The sequence below is a fragment of the Anabrus simplex genome, chromosome 3 (assembly GCF_040414725.1).
Source record: "Anabrus simplex isolate iqAnaSimp1 chromosome 3, ASM4041472v1, whole genome shotgun sequence".
NCBI lineage: Eukaryota > Metazoa > Arthropoda > Insecta > Orthoptera > Tettigoniidae > Anabrus > Anabrus simplex.
Genome location: NC_090267.1, coordinates 106,976,961 through 106,999,433, shown reverse-complemented (window position 1 = coordinate 106,999,433; position 22,473 = coordinate 106,976,961). Strand labels below are relative to the sequence as shown.

General features: G+C 38.7%; 1 protein-coding gene across 1 annotated transcript in view; it reads left to right on the top strand.

Annotated features, from left to right (window-relative positions):
* Polr3C (RNA polymerase III subunit C) overlaps positions 1-20,228 on the top strand; it is a 201,321-nt gene extending 181,093 nt beyond the window's left edge. Inside the window, exon 9 of the mRNA XM_067144179.1 lies at positions 20,048-20,228. Coding sequence (XP_067000280.1) covers positions 20,048-20,182 — 135 coding nt within the window. The 3' untranslated portion in view covers positions 20,183-20,228. The remainder of the gene's footprint in view (positions 1-20,047) is intronic.
* Positions 20,229-22,473: the final 2,245 nt, after the last annotated feature.

The window sequence follows — 22,473 nt, the reverse complement described above, 5'->3', positions numbered from 1 at the left end:
CCCGGTAAATGTGACATTTTGGGCAAATTAAATTATGCAATTTAAAACAACATGTTTTTCTATTCCTTCAAGTTAAAAAACAAAAGAATTACATACACAAACATAACTACGTTACTTTTCTTGCAGCATCTTCATCGTTGCTTCTGGTGAGGCACTCAACATCTCGGGCAAATTATAATATGCAATTTCAAGCAATATCAACATCACACACGCTAACATAACTAAGTTACTTTTCTTGCAGCATCTTCACAGTTGCTTCTTTTGCCTCACCAAGCAAGTGACTGTGCAGTTTGGCTCATGTAGCTATCAACTTGCATTCAGAAAATAGTGGGTTTGAACCCCATTGTCGGCAGCCCTGAAAATGGTTTTCCATAGTTTCCCATTTTCACATCAGGCTAATGCTGGGGAAATGCCTTAATTAAGGCCACGGTTACTTCCTTCCCACTACTAGCCCTTTCGTATCCCATCATCACCATAAGACATCTGTATCGGTGCGACATAAAACAGATTGTTAAAACAAAATTATTTTGCCTCACAGGAGTTCTTCTCAGAAAACTGCTTTTGATAGCCATTCTCAGAGGATAACATGGTTGTTTTTTCCACCAGGAGAGCTCTTATTAAAAGTCCTTGTACTTATATTTGGTTGAAAGTCAGTGTGATTCTTGTAAACAATACTGATTATTTGCTCAAGTTGAAGCATTGCTGTGATGTATCACTAAAATTGCAAGCTTCACTTGAGGAAGAACCAAATATTTAATGTTTCCAGAAGCATCTTTCAGCTTCAAAATTTTAGCCTGCTATATCCATTGTATCACAGTTTGAAATTTCTTCATTTAATGGATATGCTTTGTAGGAAGCAAATTCTGCTTCCAGTTTTTCTTGGTCAATATAATGTTTAGAAACAGTTCTTTAAAAAAAAAACAAAAAAAAACCATGCTAATGAAAATGAAGTAGTTGTTCAAGCTTCACCATAGAGTCATCCTACATCTGCTCATATTCAAACCTTGGTCTACAATTCTTAAGCCCCTACACTACCCTCACAAACCAACTGAACAAGTCCTGGGTGTCGTAAGATGTGTCCTATCGTTCTATAACTTTTTGTCATCAAAATTAGCCAAATTTATCTCCTCTCACTAATTCGTTTCAGCATCTCTTCATTTGTGATTCGATATATCCATCTCACCTTCAGCATTCTTCTGTAACACCACATTTTAAAAGCTTGTATTCTCTTCCTTTCTGAAATAGTTATCATCTGTGTTTCACTTCCATACAATGCCATGCTCCAGACAAAAGTCTTCAAAAACTTCTTTCTAACTCCTGTGTCAATCTTCGAAGTTCTTGTTCGTGCTAGCCTGCATTATGTGTCCTCCTTACTTCTGCCATCGTTATTTATTTTACTACCCAAGTGAAATCATTTAGGAAAAGGCTAGGAAAACAACAGATAGGGAATCTGCCGCCTGGGCAACTGCCCTAAATGCAGATCAGTATTGATTGGTCGGTCGGTCGGTCGGTCGGTCGGTCGGTCGGTCGGTCGGTCGGTCGGTCGTCTACTTCCTTTAAGACTTCATTACCTGATCTAGTATTACCTGCATCACCTGACTTAATTCAACTGCACTCCACTACTTTTCTTTTGGACTTATTTATTTTCATCTCGTACTCCTTACCCAAAACTCAGTCCATACCATTCAGCAATTTCTCCGGATCCTCTGCAGACTCAGATATGATAACAATTTAATCAGCAAATCCATGGATTTTGATTCACTTTCCAAATTCCTCTTTGATTTCCTTTACTGCCTGTTCTAAATAAACATTGAAACAGGAGACGGACAAACTGCAGCCTTGCCTGACTCCTTTCTGGTTTACAGCTTCTTTTTCAAAGCCCTCGATTCTTATCACTGCAGACTGATTTTTATACAGATTGTAGATAATTCTTTGTTCTCGGTATCTGATCCCAATCGCCTTCAGAATCTCAAGTAGCATGGTCCAATCAACATTAACGAATGCCTTTTCTAAATCTATGGATGCCATGTACATGGGCTTGTCCTTCTTAATTCGATCCTCTAAAATCAGATGTAAAGTCAGGATTGCTTCATATGTTCCTACAGTTCTTCTGAAGCCAAACTGGTCTTCTCACAGCTCAGTTTCAATTTGTCTTTCCATTCTTCTGTAAATAATACGTGTTTATATTTTGCAGGCATGAGATACTAAACTAATGGTGCAGTAATTTTCATACTTGTCAGCAGTAGCTTTCTTGAGAATGGGTGTAACAACATTCTGCTAAAAATCGGATGTCACTTCTCCTGTCTCATACTCTTACACACTAAATGAAATAATCTCGCCATGCTGGTTTCTCCTAAGGCAGTCAGCAATTCAGAGGGAATGTCATCAATTCCAGGTGTTTTGTTCCTATTTAGGTCTCTCACAGCTCTGTCAAACTCTGACCTCAAAATTGGGTCTCCCATTTCATCAGCATCAACAGCCTCCTCTTGTTCCTGAACCAGGTCATCTGCATCTTTACCTTGATACAACTGGTTGGATATGTTCTTGCCATCTTTCTGCCTTGTCTTCTTTCCCTAGAAGTGGTTTTCCATCTGACCTCTTAATATATATACACTTAGTTTTTCTTACCATGATCGTCCTGTATGCAGCATCTACCTTTCCAAGGACCATACAACCTTCAGCATCGTAGCACTTCTCCTTCAGCCATTCTTCCTTAACTGTCCTGCACCTCCTATCCACTTCATTTTTTAATAGCCTGTATTCTTTTCTGCCGTCTTCATTTTTTGCACTCTTGTGTTTTCGTTGTTCATCAGTCAGGTCTAGTATCCCCTGAGTTATCTATTGATCTTAGTTGATCTTTCCTTTCTTCCTAACATTTCTTCAGCAGACCTATTGACGTCATTCTTCATGACTGTCCATTCTTCTTCTGTGATGTTTCCTTCAGTCTTTTCAGTTAGTCCTTGTGCAACATGTTCCTTAAAACAATCTCTCACACTCTTTTCTTTCAACTTGTCCAGATCCCATCTCCTTGCATTCCTTCCTTTCTTCACTTTCTTCAAGTTCAGATGGCATTTCATGACCAACAAGTTCTGATTGGAATCCACGTCTGTTCCTGGGAAAGCTTTGCAATCCAGTACCTGCTTTCTGAATCTCTGTCTAATCATAATAAAGTCTGTTTGATACCTTCCAGTGTCTCCAGGTCTAGTCCATGTATACAATCGTTGTTCGTGGTGTTTGAACCAAGTATTAGCAACGACTAAATTATGATTGGTTCAGAATTCAACCAGCCGACTTCCTCTTTCATTCCTTTGTCCCAATCCGAATTCTCTTACTGTATTACCTTCTCTTCCTTGGCCTACCACTGCATTAAAGTCTTCCATCACAATTAGATTCTTGTCACCTTTTACATATTGTATTAAATCTTCTATCTCTCTCTTCATCTGCTGAACGAGTAGGTATCTATTGTGGTGGGCATTGGTTGTGTGTCTGTCTTGACAGAAATAATCCTTTCACTATGCTGGTCATAGTAGCTTGCCTGCTGGCCTATTTTCTTATTCATTATTAAACCAACTGCTGCATTTCCTCTGTTTGATTTAGTGTTTATAATTCTGTAGTTGCCTGACCAAAAATCCTGCTCTTCCTGCCACGTACTTCACTTATACCAACTACATCTAATATTAGTCTATGCATGTCTCTCTTCAGATTCTCTAACCTACCACAATGATTCAGACTTCTAACATTCCACGTTCCAACTTGCAGAATGTCAGTATCCATCTTCCTGATGATTGCCCTCTCTTGTGTAGTTCCCACGCAGAGGTCCGAATGGGGAACTATTTTATCTCTGGAATATTCTACCTGGGAGGAAGCAATCATCAGTACATCATTGATACGGAGAGAGCTGCATGTCGTTGGGAGTTAGTTTTGGCCATAGTTTCCCGTTGCTTTCAGCCATATAGCAGTATCAACACAGCTAAGCCATTTGAGTATTATTACTAGACCATATCAGTCAGTCATCTAGACTGCTGTCCTTGCAACTTCCAAAAGGCTGCTTCCCACATTTTGATGAACCATTCGTTAGTCTAGTCTCTTGACAGATACCCATCCAATATGGTTTTACATGCAGCTCGGCTATCTGCCTTCATTGGGACGCGCAAGCTTCCCCTCCGCGGCAAGGTCACATGGTTCATGGGGGAGGAAATAAAGTTTAGTGGCATTATTTTCCATTGCTGTTTTCACAGTAAGACATTTGCTATTGCTGGTCCTTCTGACGTGACTTCTTCTCCAACATGAAACAACAATTTCAGTGGTTCCCACTGTTCTAATACCGTGTTTATTGAATCAGTGAGAGAGAAACATCCTGTGCTGACATGTTTCAAGATTTTGTGGCTTTTGAGCTCTGGTCCACTCCTTTCCTGATCCATCTTTGATTGATTTTTTTTGTTTTGGAGCTTCTTTCAAGAAAGAAACGTAAGTCTACTAATAATGTCTCCACATTTACACTTGCTTCCAGTGTTTTCGTAGCCTTCTGGGCAGATAAGTAAAGTAGGTGACAGAGATACAGCCTCCTATAACCACTGAAGGATTCTGCAGTTTCAAAAATGCTGACACTCCCTTAAATTTACCTACCATTTTATTTGCATTGTTGCAACTAAATGATAAACAGTTTTTTTCCATTTCAGCATCTTGATCTTAATTTCTCTATCCAGTACCTCAAATATTCCTTTCCAGTGTTATCACATTTGACCAAAGCAAGCAGTAGAGGAACAATCTGTTCTTTTTTTCCTCACAAAAGTGAGTAAACACCGGTGTATATAATTTGCAGTCATTACTACCATCAGTGGACAATAAGTAAGGTGCATTTTGAAGTCTGTTGACTATTTCAGATACTGTTGATTCAGACATGCTTCTCACTGTTGCAGTTATCTTGGTTCTGACTCTTCCATACTTTTTTGCAATTTCCAAGTTGGAAAACTAGGCTTTAAATAATAGTATAACTTGGTCTGCTGCAGATAGGGGATGATAATTTTCAACCAAGAATGTGCGAAATAACATTCAGCCCCTTTAACACTATTATCATCTCTTTGTGTAGTAAGAAAAAAGACGAATGCATCTTTCATTGTCCTTGGATGCACCCGTTTCATGCTTTTTGGAGTTTGCATGGCGTTGGCAGTCATCGCACCCTCCATGTTTAACTGAAAAGTCACACTTTCATGTTGCACAGAAATCCTTCCATATACTGCTTTTGGTAATGTTGATTTGACACAAATCGTTTTTGTCCATCGTCACTTAAACATCTTGTTATTTTATTTAACGCAGAAATAGGCTTGCACCACGTGATATCAGCATCACTTTGTAATACTTTGTGTTTTGTGACAAAAGCAGAGCTAATAGAACAAGAATTGAACACCTATGCAGGGAATGCGTTCAGCAAAGATGTTACACTCATGGTCAAAGGTTATAAACAAATGTCACCATCTTGTAATGTTTTCACGAACTATCTTTTAATAGCCAGTCTCCTGTTCGACATAATGTAGAAACTTAAGTTTTTCATATTCATGAGGAAAGTGGAAAATTTAAAAACAGCACTCCGAATTACACTTCTCATCCACCTACAGCGGCACGTCGATGTGACGGAATATATTTTCTATTAACACATTGCTGACCAGATTGCTTGAGCTTGTCACATACGCTGTGGACTGGACATCTTTCTACTAAGCATACTAGGGTGCACTTGATTATAAAAATGTACATAAATATTAAACCAGTCAAGATTTTATCTTTAAAGTTGGTATGAGTACTCAACCAATGCCCCTAGTAGTACTTCAATATATCTAAGATAAGCAAGAAAATGCGTGTTAATTCAACAACACATCATTAATGTTTACATCATTGTCGTCGTCAGAGTCACTCTAATAAATAAGCACACTAGGTAAATTACGGCGTGTAGAGGCTTGAATATCACTTCCTCTATCACTCTCACATTCAGTTTCCACTAATTCATTATCACTATATCCATTTGAACGATCATCGGCATATAATTCTTATCGTCATCAGTTAACACCGTATTCCGCAGGCGCTCCATCTTGTCATTGACTGAACCGGCAGAAAGAAAGTCGATGTTTCGAAACTAAATCAAAGAATAAAAGAGGCCGTGAATAACAGAAAGTGGCAGATATACATCTACGATTTATTATACTCAATGTGCAAGTTCGAAATAGCTCAATATGTGGTCAAAAGATGTCACAGGAAGACCGAAAACAATGTCGTGAATAAAACTGAGATTTCTCGGGGCCCGTCACCTACCGCTGGCGAGCGTACTACGAGATTTCTCGGGGCCCGTCACCCATGTGTTAAGATGTGAGTGCACAATTTTTTCGAGGCAGCCAGTAAAATTTTGTTGCTTGTATCGGATTACCATTGCTTATTTCACTGTTTTATTCATTCAGGACTGTTTATTGTCACAGAGCTGGTATACAGCTAGCTGTATTGCATTCCTGGAGTGATGCCGTTTCCTTTAAAAATTCAGCCATTGGCGTTGCATTTTTACATTCGCAAAGATGAATGGTGGTACGCAATTCTTATATATTACAGTACATAACTTCACATTTGGACATGATAAAATGAGTTAGGCCTACAGTGAAGTTTTAACCCATCAAATTCGTAAAATCCATAATAATTAATACTGCTGTCGTACTGCTGCAGTACATGTGAGAAATCCATAGAAACTATGGAAAATTCTTAGTAGTTGGCATCTCTGTATGAGGGAACCGAGATGCTTGAATTGCTCCCCATTCTTCAGCTCTTCTCCACTGATATTCATGGTACCATCAGTTTGTCTTCTCTGTCGTCTTGAGATTGATTCAGAGCCCAAATTCGCCAGGCTGTTCTTTCCATTGCTGCATTTTCTCTTGGAGGTCTCCACATCGTATACTGCCAAAAGATATCATCGGTGTAGAGGAATGTCCATAGGTGGGGCGATTGCAGATCATATGTAAGTGTCCATGCTAAGGACAAACAATACGGGCAAAAGTGACAACCCCTGAAGCACCCCAACACTGTTAGCAAAGAGAGGCAATGTTCCTGCTACACATAAGACCGTGCTGAAAATAGTTGAATTCCACTAGACATTACCTTAGGAAACATTGTGGGACCATAGAGCATGCCAAATAAATTAGTGTGGGACGCAGTCGAATGCCTTCTCCAAAAGCAACTGAACAGTCTGAATGGCATCCATTATTCCACTCCCTTTGAGAAGAAAGTGCATTGGTTTGGAGCCTGGCATCCATGAATAATATTGTTATTTGCTTTACGTCCCACTAACTACTTGTACGTTTTTTGGAGATGCCGAGGTGCCAAAATTTAGTCCTGCAGGAGTTCTTTTACATGCCAGTAAATCTACCGACACGAGGCTGACATATTTGAGCACCTTCAAATACCACTGGACTGACCCAGGATCAAACTTGCCATGTTGTGGTCAAAAGGCCAACGCCTCAACCATCTGAGCCACTCAGCCCAGCCTGGCATCATTCACCCTTTCAAATAATTTCATAGCGTGACACAATTTGTATCGGCCAATATATATTTGCTTGCGTCACCCTTGGCACTGTAATAATTGTTGTCCAAGCTGCTGTGGCCACACCATCATCAATGATTTGGTTGAAGAGAACAGGATATTCCACACTTTGGCTGGGATGTCATCACAGCCAGTTGCCTTCCCTTCTTCATCTTCTTTGTCACTTCTCTGATCTTGAAAGTAATTGGTGATATAGGCCCAGAGATTGGATTTGCACTTTGGATTGGAGGCTGGTCGAATTCCTGATTACTCATTTTGAAGAAGAAGTCGCTCCATCAGCTAAGGATGGTGGGTGGGTCTCGGAGGAGCTGACAATCTTCCTCCGTAATATACCTAACATGTCCAGTGTCCTGAGTTGCTTGATGACTTGCGCGGGCCAAAGGGTCAATTTTATTTTCTCCTTTAGGCAAGTCCAGTGGAGCATATACATGATCATAGTAAACAGCCTTGGGAAATGCTTCTGTTCATTAGGCAGTTGATTTTTTCAACCTGTAAAGCTGAAGATCTTTATCAGTATAGGACTGGAATCAAGCTTTTAATGCTATCTTCCTATCCTTCACAGCCACTTGCACTTCTCTATTCCACCACCACACTTGCTCAACGGTGGTCTTTATCTGTGGTTGTGTCCAGCTCCATGGCTAAATGGTTAACGTGCTGCCCTTTGGTCACAGGGGTCCCGGGTTTGACTCCCGGCAGGGTCAGGAATATTAACCATCATTGCTTAATTTAACTGGCACGGGGGCTGGGTGTTTGTGTCATCTTCATCATTTCATCCTCATCACACCTGTCTGGTCACCTAGGGGCATCATATCAAAAGATCTCCACCTGGTGAGCCGAACCTGTCCTTGGACGCTCTCAGCATTAAAAGCCATATGCCATTTCATCTCCGGCTTTGCTTTCCCAAGAATGGCAGTAGCTGCAGCAGCATATACTTGGCCAAACAAGTTGTCTTGTATGCCAGATGCTGGTTGGTTTATATTGACATTAACGTGACCAACGACAGGCCTGAACTGAGTTTTGCATTCTCGTAAGTGCCACTATTTTACCCATTCAGTTCCATTCATTCATGGCTGCATGTGGCTTATAATCATTATTTGGAGGTGCATGATGAGAAGTTGATGATGAGGGGGCAGTTGATTCTGAAAGGAACACTTTTACATTGGTCACCAACTTCAAGTCATGTCACCTCACAAGCAGCATATACTTGGTTCAAGATCGCTCTAAACTCATTCAAATCCACCTGAAAATTTCAATTTTCAAGATATCTCGTCAATCAACATACAGCCTCAGCCCTACATTAATATTGGATCAACATTGAAATACAGAGCTAATTTTTATAGCACATCATCAAATTAGGCTGTTTCAGAGCAAGTGAACAAAGACTGTGACATTAGATTTTTTTATTCATACGGAAGAAAGTCTGTACATAATAGTTGGTTCTTAGATCACATATTAAGAGGAACTGCTTCATGCTAAAAATGGACAGTGATAAGTTGTCCCACATAAAGAGAACACTGTTCTAGAAATCAGATGTTAGTTTAGTATTTTACAAAGTGACTAAGGACATAAACTTTTAAAGGAATGCTTTTTACTCTTTAAGGCCAGTCATACGTACTGTAATAGCTATATGAGTTTTGCCCTACAAGAAACATTTTATCAAAACTAGGTGTTACAATTAGTTTTATAATAGGTATATCAAATCAATAACGCAAAGATCTCTAAATTTAAAAGTGTATATAAATGTCTCATGACGTGTCTATTATCCCACAAACATTAATCTAGTCTCTGTATTTTAATCACATAGATTTTAAATCACATATGTAATGGTAAAAATTTACAACCTAGTTTAGAATGCTCTGTTCATGTTCTTACACTAGTATAAATATTTCATGTAGCTATTTAAAAAGCCTTGCAAAAATTTCCTAGGCTGATGATGGCCCAGGAAGGTGCTAAAACCAGTCCCTAAATGACAGATAATAAATATGTGATATTTTAATTATTTCACTATTTTATTGTATTGAACAGGTGGTAACTTTTATCCTTATCTAAAACTGTAAACCTCACAAGCAGATAATCTACTTGAGTCTTATTCCCACCACTAGTCAGTGTTCTCTCTAAGGCCCTTTTAATGGGCCCACTGCCCTTCCGTTTTTACAGACCGCTCAGCTAACATAACCTAGATAAGTGATCGTTACATAATATTAATACATATTTGAATCATTGGGTGCTCCAAATTAAAACATAAATACTGTAAAACTGTTTATTTAAATGATAAATCTTCATTAGTTTTAGCATAATTGCATCATTTACATCGGAGTGTAAATATTGAACTTGACTATCACGTGGTGTCATGCGTGAGCAGTGTCTGGATTAGTGAGGAATCGCCTGCAAACACTCGATTCTGCATGACGTCACAAACCTGTATGACACTCCACAACAACCAAGTGGTAAGCCCTGGTGTTATGTGGTTATGGACGAGCAGTAGAACACCTAAAGTTGCAAATGCTCTCTTAGTTCAATTTTGCAGTTAATATTTAGCTGCCTGATATTATTGTTAATGCCCTGAGAGGAATTAATTGAAATTGTATCATATTCATTTTTCTATGAAGTATTTCCCGCCCGGCTACTCATTCCTACCACCGGGCTAACGAAAATTTCTTGGGAGAGCACTACTAGTGTGGTGATGATATGTATGGGCCTCTTCTTGAAGTATGTGTTGGTTATTGTGAATTTTCTGTGCTTCAGCTGAGTCTAAAATCTGGGTACCATCGTTGTGAGTATCAAATCCATTACCTGCATGATGCTGGTTATAGTCATCCCTTACTAATCCAACATGGTCAATGAGGTCTTCTCCTAATACCATACGTTGTTTGGGGTCGGTAGTGTGTAAATGGGCATCCAGTCCTTCCCAAAATTCATCTTTCTCATCATCAGAACATCCGATTTGGAGTGCGTAGCACATGACAAATTGGAGAGTATTGCAACAAACTTTATTTTGATGGTCATTGGTCTGTCATCATTATAATATAGCTTGTATCCTTTGCCAATCTCCATAGCTTTTGCTCCTTTCCACTTTGTTTCTTGAGTGCACTTGATGTCGATTCGGCGGTTCCTCAGAGTTTCAGCCAATTCTCGGTCTCTACCAGTCATTGTTCCAATATTAACCATCGCAATTTGTAGACTGACTAGCTTCTTCAGCCAGCCCTGTCCAGTGGCGGGTAGTCCTCACCCATATCCCAGACGGCTAAGACCAATTTCCTGGCTAAAAACATCTTTTGGCCCTATTTTTGGGCTGTCTTCAGTAAATCAATTAATTAAAAATATTAAAACATATGGTGACTATCTGAAAACAGTAAAAAGGTTGTCGTGAATGATGAACATTGACATGTAAAAATCAAGTGTTCAGATAAAATATTGTCCGCGTCTTAAATGTATTTTGAGCTATTTTTCAGTCTTTCAGATGTTAGATCAAATAAATAAAAGAAAATGATCAGTAAAACACATAAGATCAATCACTGCACTGACATTCAAGTCAGTATATATAACTGATTCTTGAAGCTATGTCTCTTGCATTCTTGATGTCAGCGGGTCCCGATGGAATATACAATGAACATATAAATACCTCAATGGGATCCTTTATTGAAGTATGGATGTCACTATTCAATAAATGCATTGAGAAAGGGGATATACCTCAAATGTGGAGAAAATCTACAGTAAAAATCTTATACAAAGGCAAAATTAATACAAGCGCACCAGGCTCATATAGAGGCATAACTCTGGAGAACAATATGGAGGATATCAAATTCAAACTAGGACTTCCATACATGATTGCATCAAACATATAAAAGAGCGGTATGAAAAGAGATCAAGTATTTGGGAAGATTTTTACAGCACTGAAGCCATGATGAACAGAGCTTGGACAATGTCAAACTATGAGCTCAGGCATATGGTGACTTGTTACACGGTCAATGGTCTCCATCATAAAATATGCATGATCAAGTCATTCCATACGCTAGGTGATAAGTGTAACAGTGAACTTTACAACAAAACATGTACAAGATACCATCTACTCAGTTGTGCAAAAAGAGTAAAGTCTCTCATAGAGTACAGCAAGGAGAGCATAACTATTTAAATATGCACATATGCGTGCATTCGGTTTCATTCATTCACTATATTATTATCCGTACACAAGAAGCGCTTCATTCAACTGGGCAAGGGGAACATCTGCATATATCATCAATACATACCTTTAACGGAAACTTTACATCTATATTGACAGCCAACTGTATCATTATTACAAGGTCAGAATTCAGCAGTACTCGGAATATTTGTATGTTCCCCGTAGCCTTATTGCACCCGTTTTCAGTACGAGCTCATTGAAAGCGTATCTTGGGATCAATTATATTTATTCTGTAAAGAATGGACAATGAAATAAATCTTGTACAGCAAATGGAGAGAGAGCCAGGGTTGACGTGCAAGTGTTTTCGACGAGAGGTTAAACTGCCAACCCTACCATAAATTTTCTTAAGGAACGGGCAAGAATAACAACAAACAGGGTTAGGGCACTGCATGACAATAGACCGAGAGGAAACAATACACTCGATATCCAGGTTCACGGTTAAAAGGAGTGTGATAAGTGTCCTATAAAATTTGTAAAGGAACGCAATTGAGCCAAGTGATAAATTCACAACAGATCTGAACTAACGTCAAGTGAATACAGAGTGGAGGTCAAGAAAACAAGGCAAAACTCAAACAATAACTAGAAAGTCTAACCCTAGCCCACATGAAAAGGGGAAGAATCGAATTCAATACGAGGAATCACAACTGACCAGCCAATGAGGAGAAGCTTCATGTTAATTACCCCTGTGGGATTGGTGGAGGCCAAGAGAAACCAAAGTGAAAAATATACAGGAAGGAGAGAACCAAGTTGATAAATTTAGCCACGCAGAAGAGGGAAAGGCACTCCTTAATCCTTAGTCATATCATATATTCGATGTCCTTATCATATTAGCATTCGTAGTCTTATCGACATTATCAGTCTTAGTACTGTCAGTATTAGCATCATTCTTCGGACAGTCTTACTCTTGTTCTCATATTTTCAGACTCTTGCACTTGTGAATCAGCAATCGAGTTCATGTTAATTTGGACCTCTCACTTGTACACTGTACTTATTGACTGGTGACGCTCATATTTACAGAGAGATGTGTTGAGATGCTGTTACATTGTGTTAATATTTAGATATCACTTTACCTCATGTCAGAGAGATGTTTAGGCACTCTGAACCTCACGTGCGTGTAACGCAGTCGTCTGAACTTGTAATAAAATAATAATCAGAGAAACAGTCATTCTTAATCAGAGTTATCATTTCACAGTCGAGTCCATCAGAACATGTGTGACGGTGGAAGGCTGTTATTCACCACATAAAGTAACAGAAAACGTGTGCTTGGGCAGTGTCGAGGTCCAAATCATGTCTCGGAAATACAGAACAGTGTTAATCGGCAGTGCGGGAAATGTTCTGTCGGGCGATCGCGGTGCGAACGAACGAGTAGACCCATGAACTGTGAGCAGAGTGAGAGAGTCAATAATAAGAGACAATGTTAGCACCTAAATTTAATACCAGTCCAAATTCTAGGATGCTATAGTAGCCACACAAACTCAGGAGCTCAGTTACACATAGCTCATGAGGTGACCATAATTTTGTAGTGTCACTAGGCTACCGACGAGACACCATTGCATGAGGTAACCAGGAGACGCAGCCGCAAAAGCAGCCGACCCAGGATGAGGGCACGACAATGGAGCGCAGCAGCTTGACCACAGGGAAGATGGAACTGATATCTGGACATCCTACGCTCATTACAATGATTGCTTAAACAGGATGGGGCCGTCCGATCTAAAGCAAGGAGTGACCTGAAGGCTGAGTAGCAAACACACCATATTAATTATGTAATACTTTACGTAGATATTTAGAGGTATTTGTAAATAGTAGTTTTAGTTTGTGGAATTTTGTATTTCTAAGAGGCAATTGTCAGTAACGTAAGAGTAAAAGCTAGAATTGGTAAATGAATCGACCCATTTCATCTCATTTCATCTTGTTTTGTGTGGGAACTTAACGTAAGGATGCATGCCATTTGGAAATAAATGTAAATAAGGGTGGAATCCATGTGGAAAATTACGTTTCATTCAGTGATAGTTTTTCCTTTCTTAATAAATGCGCAGACAAGCCTCAAATAAAATGTCAGGTCTAGTGTACTCTAGTAGTGTGCATGCTTTGAAACGAATGAGGACATGCATGGATACGCGTAATATTTCTCCGTATGCTAGAGAATGAAAGTGATTGTTATGTGCATGTTGTCAGTTCTTTGATCCTAATCAAGAGTAGAATCATCGAGAGAAGTCAAAGTGTTAAATTAAATCAGTGAGATATGTTCGGCTGTCAAATGTGTGTTGATAAGTGTTAAAATTCTTCATCTAGGAATGAACCAAGTAGTCTGATGTAAATTCAGGGAGTAGGTCCTGTTGTCGTAAGAAAAGTTCATAGTTACAGGTCATCGTATTAATAGAATGGTCTAACTAAATGTGGATAGAGTCATCATTGCAATGACACTGATAGTCATGTAGAATCTGATTGTAAGGATGAAGATACCAGAAGGCATAGGAATCTTTGAGACAAACAAATTAATGTACAGACAGGCCTTGGGAAAGTAATAGTAAGATTGAGAAGTGTAATTCCTCAAGTTATAGAGATTAGGGAGCGTGTGTGATCTCCCAGTGTGTAAATGCCGCCAGGGTTAGTGTTGTCTGGTGAAGTGATTATTTAATATCCCAAGGATTGTCATAAATGAAGGCCTATGTGCATTCATCACCCACATTTTTATTGAATGAGTTAGACAGTGCTTTTGGTAAGTGATCTGGGAAGGGCATGTGCTAGGTTCATTTCAGGGATAGTCATCGTTGGTATGAATAACAGGCGAACAGTATTGATGGCTGAGTGTTAATATTGTGCATTTTGGTTTGTGTGCGAGACTGACATTATGTTTTCAGGTATTGTGAGTGCGTCATGTATTTTTTATTTGTGTTGTAAATAATGAGTGTCCGTGGTATCTTGAAATCCACGTGACGGCTGATATAAGTGATTTGATGATGTTGTTTGTGCATAAGAAATTAATTAGTGCGATTCATTTTAACAAGTGTTAGAGTTTAGTGTTAGTCATCCCCTAAATATTTACTTAGAGGTCGGATAGGATTTCACCACAGTGTTTTGTGGGCATGAAATTTAGCTACTCACACCATTCAACAAGAAATAAAATGCAAGCACAGTTTTGGTTTTGATTTAACATCAAGTAATTTAAATTCCCGAGTGAAAATGGGAATCTTCGTGTTAATTATGTAAAGGACTTTGGACATTCATACATGCAATGAGTTTTACAATCATTTTTTCAAAGGATGTTTAATTAGTTGTTGTTTATTTTGCCTTACTATTTGTTTGCTTATTTTGAATAAGTTAGGATCTCTTTTTAATCAACTGTTGCCCATTATTCAGTAGATAGCTTCACCCATCTTACAATCTTACAATCTTACAATGTCTGTTTATCGAAGTATATGTTCCCAAAAGTTAGAATTTACATAGATGGTTAGGACCGGACACGTCTGAGTGGCTGGCTAGTTGGGGCATCACCAGATTTTAGTGGCTATATGGGGTCATTATATTTTCATGTTATATGTTCCTTATGGACACTGTGAAGTTATTTAACACAATAGCTTTAATAGTACAAATAGATAATGAAGTGTATATCTTGTGATCAACAGTGTTTTCCGTGTCAAATTGTAGTCTTCTTATGAAGCTGTCAGATATGTTGGTTTCAGCTTATCTATTGATATATTTGACTTCTTTTCCTTCAATACGACTAGTAAAATATTTCACGGGTCTTCTCATGACATGGAACAGACCTCCAGAAAGAGGCTCCGGACTTCTTAAGTCTATTCTCAAGAAGATATGTAAGTGTCTTGTGGACAAATATTTGTCTTCTTGTTTTATCTTTTGTACTCTGCACAGGCTTCAGCTGCTTCATGTGCTCCCAAAGGCCCAAAACAAAAATATCCAGAGTGTGATGAAATGTTGAATCCTCGAATAAATCTCCAGACAATCTCAGCACAGTCCTCTACACCATTTCAGCTACGAAGTAATTCTTGGGAAGATTCAGGTTATTCAACATTATAAATTGCCAGAAACAGTAAAGGAACTCAGAACAGTTTTGGGCATCATAAGCTTCTACTGCTGTTATCTCAAGAATACTGCACAGACTTTGGCTCTTTTGTATTATTACTTGAAAGGAGCAACAAAGGATGACAGGTGAATGACAGACAATCTACTGAATGGAAGAAGCTAAATATCAATTTCAGCAATGCAAAGAATATCTTGTGTGTGTTGCACTGCTCACATTCCCCATTGCAGAGTTTCCTTGAGCTTTATTCATGGATGCTTCAGACCAAGCCATAGGATGAGTGTTGCAGCAGTACAAAGATGACTGAAAACCTATGGCTTTTTTTTTTTTTTTTTTTTTCTCTCTCAAGAAACCTGATGAAGTGTATATGTCAAAGAGCTATTGGCAATTGACCTGTCCTTGAAGCAGTTCAAGCACTTTTTCAAGGGAAGACATTTCACGATATACATGGATCGTAAGCCAATCACATATGCTTTTCTAAAGAAGATTGAAAAAGCATCACCTCACAAAGAGGACAGTTACAGAACATTTCTCAGTTCACCACAGAGTTAAACTATAGTAACGGAAAAGATCACTGATGCTTTGTCAAGACTCAACAAGGTCAGTATCATCGACTTTAAGAAGATACATAAAAGCAAGAAAGTGATTAGGAGCTGAGAACACTAGAACAAATATCCAGTCATTAAAATTCAAAGCATGTCAGACAGCCATGGGAAGAACTCTGTGCTGCAACATTTCAACAAAAATCATCCACGTTTACATCCCAAAAGAATTTCATTTTACAATATTTAATCAAATGCATTGATTTGCTCACCCAGGTGTAAAAACCACAGTGAGGCAGGTTACATGCAAGTTTGTTTGACCTGAATGATATTGAAAAATAGGCACAAGCTTGTATTGACTGTCAGAAGAATAAAGTAACAGCATACAAAATCTAAGTGGCTAAATTTAAGCAGCTGGATCGAAGAATTAAAGCAATTATTGCCCGGTCTGCATAGACTGTTGAAGTAGCTGGATGGAAATCTTGTACATGCCAAACAACACAGCACAGACTGTTACAAAATTGTTCTGTGAAAACTGGATTGTTAGGTTCAAAACACCACTCAATTATCACAGGTCAAGGCAGGCAGTTTGAGTCGGAACTGTTAAGAAACCTAGTTGCATTGCGTAGAGCTTAAGTTTAACAAACCACTCCATATTACCTACAATCCAGTGGGAAAATCTAGTGATTGCACAGAACCCTGAAAGCAGCAATTAGGGCTGTCAATAATATGAAATTAGACAAAAACCTTGCCACTGTATACAGGGATAAAAATAATCTCTTTTAAATCAAGTTGGATTATTTTCTGTCTCATATATTGCATCATCATCATCATCATTATTATTATTATTATTATTATTATTATTATTATTATTATTATTATTATTATTATTATTATTATTATTATTATTATTCACATAATGAGGTATGTTTATCACTGTTGTTATCTGAGATCACATTGATGTAAATTAGTGTTTTTAAGATAAGTTTGAAAGGAAGAGCTTCCACTTGGCTCTGTAATTGAGTTAGTTTTGGTTTCTGTACATGCTATGAAATACAGAAGAAGTAGAATACATCAATCCTTCACGAAATATCATATTCCATATCTGCTACGGAGAGAGATTAAGAAAGCGAGCCAATAACCTCAATGTTAAGTCCTCTTTATAAAACAGTCATCATCATTTTATATATATATGTTAGTTTCAGTATGTGATCATCAGAATCACTTACTGAATGTTATAGTTCCTATCACAAGAATACATTTCTCACCTTCACCTTTGTTCCTTCTGACACAGGTTTCATAGGGAAAGAAAAGAGAAAAATATGTTGTATTTGGACTATTTGGTAGAGAAAGAAAAAGAAAAACATGTGGACTTTTAGTAGACAGTCATTTGGAAATGTAATTATTGAATATGGTTAAGTTGTAAAGGAATGTTTTCATTATTGTTGGGTGATATTTTGTAACTTATTGCAAAGGGTTGTTATTGTTGGGTGATATTTTGTAATATTGTGAAACCTTTGTAACTTGGACTTTCGGAGCAGGGGGTGTCTGCCCCTGTCGATTCTAGAAAGACGTTCTACGCCTTTAAGAGTTCGTAAGATGGAAGGTTCTCGATAGTCATTTACGTTGGAGAAAATAACAGTAGTTTTGATTGGTGAGTCTGGGTGGTGAGAGGTATGCTTCTGTGGTCTGATTGGTTACCTTGTGATCGGAACGGGGCCTTGAGAGAGCGAGGAAAACTTTGTCGTCTTTCACTTCTCACCTGTCAGCGAGTCAGGTGTACTTCGGCGATCCTCCTGCCCAGGATGGCCTGCCTTGGGGTAAGCACTGTTGGTTTCATTTCCACCTTAATTTAAATTCAGTGTTTGGTTTTCTTTTCACATAGGAGTTTGCCCCTACTCGCCCAGACTCGCCACTCAATTATAAGATGCTTTAGCTTTTCAGCTGGGCCTTACTGTTTGATTTTGGAGGCATTTCCCCTTTTCTTTTGGTTTTGTGAACAGTGTAATTAGTAGATTAATTTTATTTCCCTCAGGGTTTGCCTCCAGTCACTATGTATAACTTGGTGTACGCTAGTTTTCCCGCTACCCCGCACCAGAAGTGTTTTTGGTGTGGGAGTAAGTTAAACTGGCCTCTGCATCAAGTTTTATAATTTCTGATTTCCCTCTTCTTTCCATTATGTAGCGTGATTATCTGAAATCGCTGTTAAATTTCACTCAATATTGTATTTTTAATATCGTGTGGTTCCATTTACTTTAATTGTTGTGTTCTGGAAGTTGCATTATGTTAAGGTATAACTTTCCTTTAGCCTCTTTGGCTTAAGATAATAGTCCTTGGTAAATTATGTCTAATCTTGTTGTTTATGAGATATGACAATGTGATTTTTGATTTGATGAATTTTATTTTGTAACTTTTGTTTTGGAAAAATTATCAACAGATCAAGGGATCACCGTTGATTTTTCTTAAAATCCACAACCTACGTATCCTCATGGCCCGGGTAGGGTTCCCACGCCTGCTCCACATCCTTTCTTATAGTCGTCACGTTGCCCAACCTGATGTTCATTTGTTTATTTTTGGATGCAGTTTATCTGGTGTTTTGGTTTGTGTTAAAGGCGTTAAAATTATGTATAATTTAAGTTTTCCTTTTTTCTTTACTATGTGTCGTGTAACTGGAACCCAGTTACACCTTCCTTTTGTTACTCAGTTTAGAACACTGCTCTTCCTCACCATATCAGGCCCATAATATACAATCAGTCATACACTACTGATATCCATTTAGGGCAGTCCCTCAGGTGGCAGATTCCATATCTCTTGTTTTTGTAACTAATTTCAAAGAAGTTAGAAATTTATCAAATATCGCCCTTGGTAAATTATTCTAATCCCTTACTCCTCTTCCTGTAAATAAATATTTGCCCCAATTTGTTCACTTGAATTCCAACTTTATCTTCATTTTGTGATCTTTCATCTACTAACGACATTCCACACAGTCTCTCCACTGACAGCTCAGAACATACGGTACTGCTTAGTTAAGCAGCTTGTCTCCTTTCTTCTTAGTCTTCCCAGCCAAAAGTTTGCAGCATTTTCATAACACTACTCTTTTGTCAGAAATTATCCTGGTCAAATTGTGCAGCTTTTCTTTGAATTCTTTCCAGTTCTCGAATCGAATAATGCTGGTTAGGGTTCCATACACTGGAACCTTACTCTTGTTGTGGTCTTACCAGAGATATGCCTTCTCCTTCACATCCTTACTAGCCCTAAATACCCTCATAACCAAATGAAGGGATCTGTAACCTGTATTTGCAGTCCCGTTTATGTGATTACTGCAATGATGATCTTATTAACACCTAGGTACTTCAGTGATCCCCATGAGGTACTTTCACCCCATCAATGCAGTAATTAAAACCAAGGGCACTTTTCCTTTTGGTAAAATTCACAACCTGACTTTTCACCCTGTTTACAATCATACTGTTGTGTGCTGTCCATCTCACAACATGGTTGAGGTCTTTTTGCAGTCTCTCACAATCGTATAACTTATTTATAACATCATTCACAGAAAGCCTTTTCTCTAATTTCTGTTCTTAACTTATATCACTTGCATGGAAACATAAAGTTCCAATCATTTTAATGTAAAATCTTTTGTTCTGGGTGTTTTTTGTGGTTCTGCTTTTTTTTTCCTTTATTTTTGTAAAGTGTTGTTATGTTTTCTTTAGATTGAAGAAATGCTGACTCCACCAGAGCTCACCTTGTTGGAAAAAGTCCGAACTATGATCAACCGTTTGACTGAAGCAGAGTTCCAGCTTGATGATACTGTATTTATTCTTCAGCTTTATATGTCCTATTTGTAAATATTGCAATAAAGCTATAGTTCACATCTTGAAATAAAAGTTTGTAATACAGTATAGTTACTCATTTTATGTGGATCTTTTGAATACTTCATAGTACTCCTTATCCAATACATTATCCGTCAAAAGATGGTGGTCTGTAAAATATTTGTTTCATCTTATGGCAAAGATTATTTTTACACTTACACTGTGTATGTGTTGGTCAAATGATATAAAATTTCAAAAAAAGGATAAAAGTAAGAGATAATCATCATTGGTTTACATTCTTAAGACTTATCATTTGCCATAATACATTTCCAGATTAACCTGTCAGTTGCCGCTTCCTTCAGGTCTGCCTGGGTCGTTTCCTTCAGTGAAGCCTTCTGCCACAGTTTTCATTAAATTGAAAGGCTGCATTGTGTGACCCCACCATGCCAGACGACTGTTACGGATGGTGCGAATGATTGATCTCCGTTCACTCTGGCGTTTGACATATCTCTCCACGTCACATTTATCATCTTACGATAGCACCACATCTCAAAGTCTCCTCAATGTCTCCTTTCATTTTTATTTAGTGTCCAGCTCCTTGGTTAAATGGTTAGCATGCTGGCGTTTGGTCACAGGGGTCCCGGGTTTGATTCCTGGAAGTGTCTGGAATTTTAACCATAATTGGTAAGTTCCCCAGGCCCGAGGACTGGGTGTATGTGCCGTCTTCATCATCATTTCCTCCTCATCACGACGCGCAGTTCGCCTACGGGCGTCAAATCAAAAGACCTGCACCAGGCCTCTCCGGAGGCCACACGCCATTATTATAATTATTATTATTTTTATTTAGTGTCCACGTTTCTCAGGCACACAAATGCATGGAGCATTCTCATTTGGAGGGGAACTTGGTTGGTACACAGTAATCTCCTCTTTTGCATCAAAGCTATTTTTGCCTGAGCAATATGGCATTTAACTCCAGTGGTGCACCTTCCATCCTCTGTAATCTTCTGACCTAGTTAAGTGAAAGACTCTACTTGTTCTATATCTGAATCATCAGTCATTAAGGGAAGAGGTTTTGAGAATTTGGATACTGTCATGAAATACAGGAGAAAATTTTAGAATAATTCACAAGCTAAAAAATGCAATGAAATATGATTCATCATCATCATCATCATCATCACCATTGTACAGTTCCAGTTTCCCGGACCGGGCGAGTTGGCCGTGCGCGTAGAGGCGCGCAGCTGTGAGCTTGCATCCGGGAGATAGTAGCTTCGAATCCCACTATCGGCAGCCCTGAAAATGGTTTTCCGTGGTTTCCCATTTTCACACCAGGCAAATGCTGGGGCTGTACCTTAATTAAGGCCACGGCCGCTTCCTTCCAACTCCTAGGCCTTTCCTATCCCATCATTGCCATAAGACCTATCTGTGTCGGTGTGACGTAAAGCCGCTAGCAAAAAAAAAAAAAAAACCAGTTTCCTGGGTACTGTTAATGAGCCTCTTCCACTTCTTCCCGTCCATATACAACTTGTCATGTAGACTAGATCAAACTTGATCATGTCCATCCATCAGGTTTTAGGTCTTCCTGCAGATCTTTTCCCCTCCACCTGTTTTTCCAAATTTATTCTGGCTGTTCTTGTAGGCTCTATCCTCATCACATGCCCATACCACTGTGGTCTGGATGTGCCGATTCAGTCTAATAGGGATGTATTTATTCCAGCTTCTTTTCCTCACCTCCTCATTTCTTAACTTGTCCATCTTGATCTTCTGAATGGTGGATCTAAGAAATTCCATCTTCGATGCTTGCAGTCTTGATGAATCTCTTTTTGTGAGGGTGCACGCTTCAATACCATAAGTCAGTATTGGTATGAAATAGCTGTTAAACATCATCAGTTTGGCCGGTTTTGGAATCATGTCATCCCATAAAACTGTTCTTACTTGTTGGTAGAATTCTGATCCCTTTTGCATTCTGTTTTTAATTTCCTTTCTGACCAAATTATCAGTGGAGATTACACTTCCAAGGTAAGGAAAACTATCCACACACTCTAGCTGGTGGTCTCCTAGTTTTACCCTTGCTGGATGCCCTTCTCTGTTGACTGCCATCACCACTGTCTTGGTCTTGCTGATCTTGAGGTTATATTCCTGAAATTGGGATTTCCATACATTGAGTCTGGTCTGTACTTCCTCTTCTGTTTCACCCCAAATCATGATATCATCAGCAAAGGCCACTGCATTCAGTTCACCTAACTTTTCCTTGACATTTTTCATTATATTGTCCATAACAGTGATGAACAGTAGTGGGGACAGCGCACTTCCTTGCTGAACTCCACTCT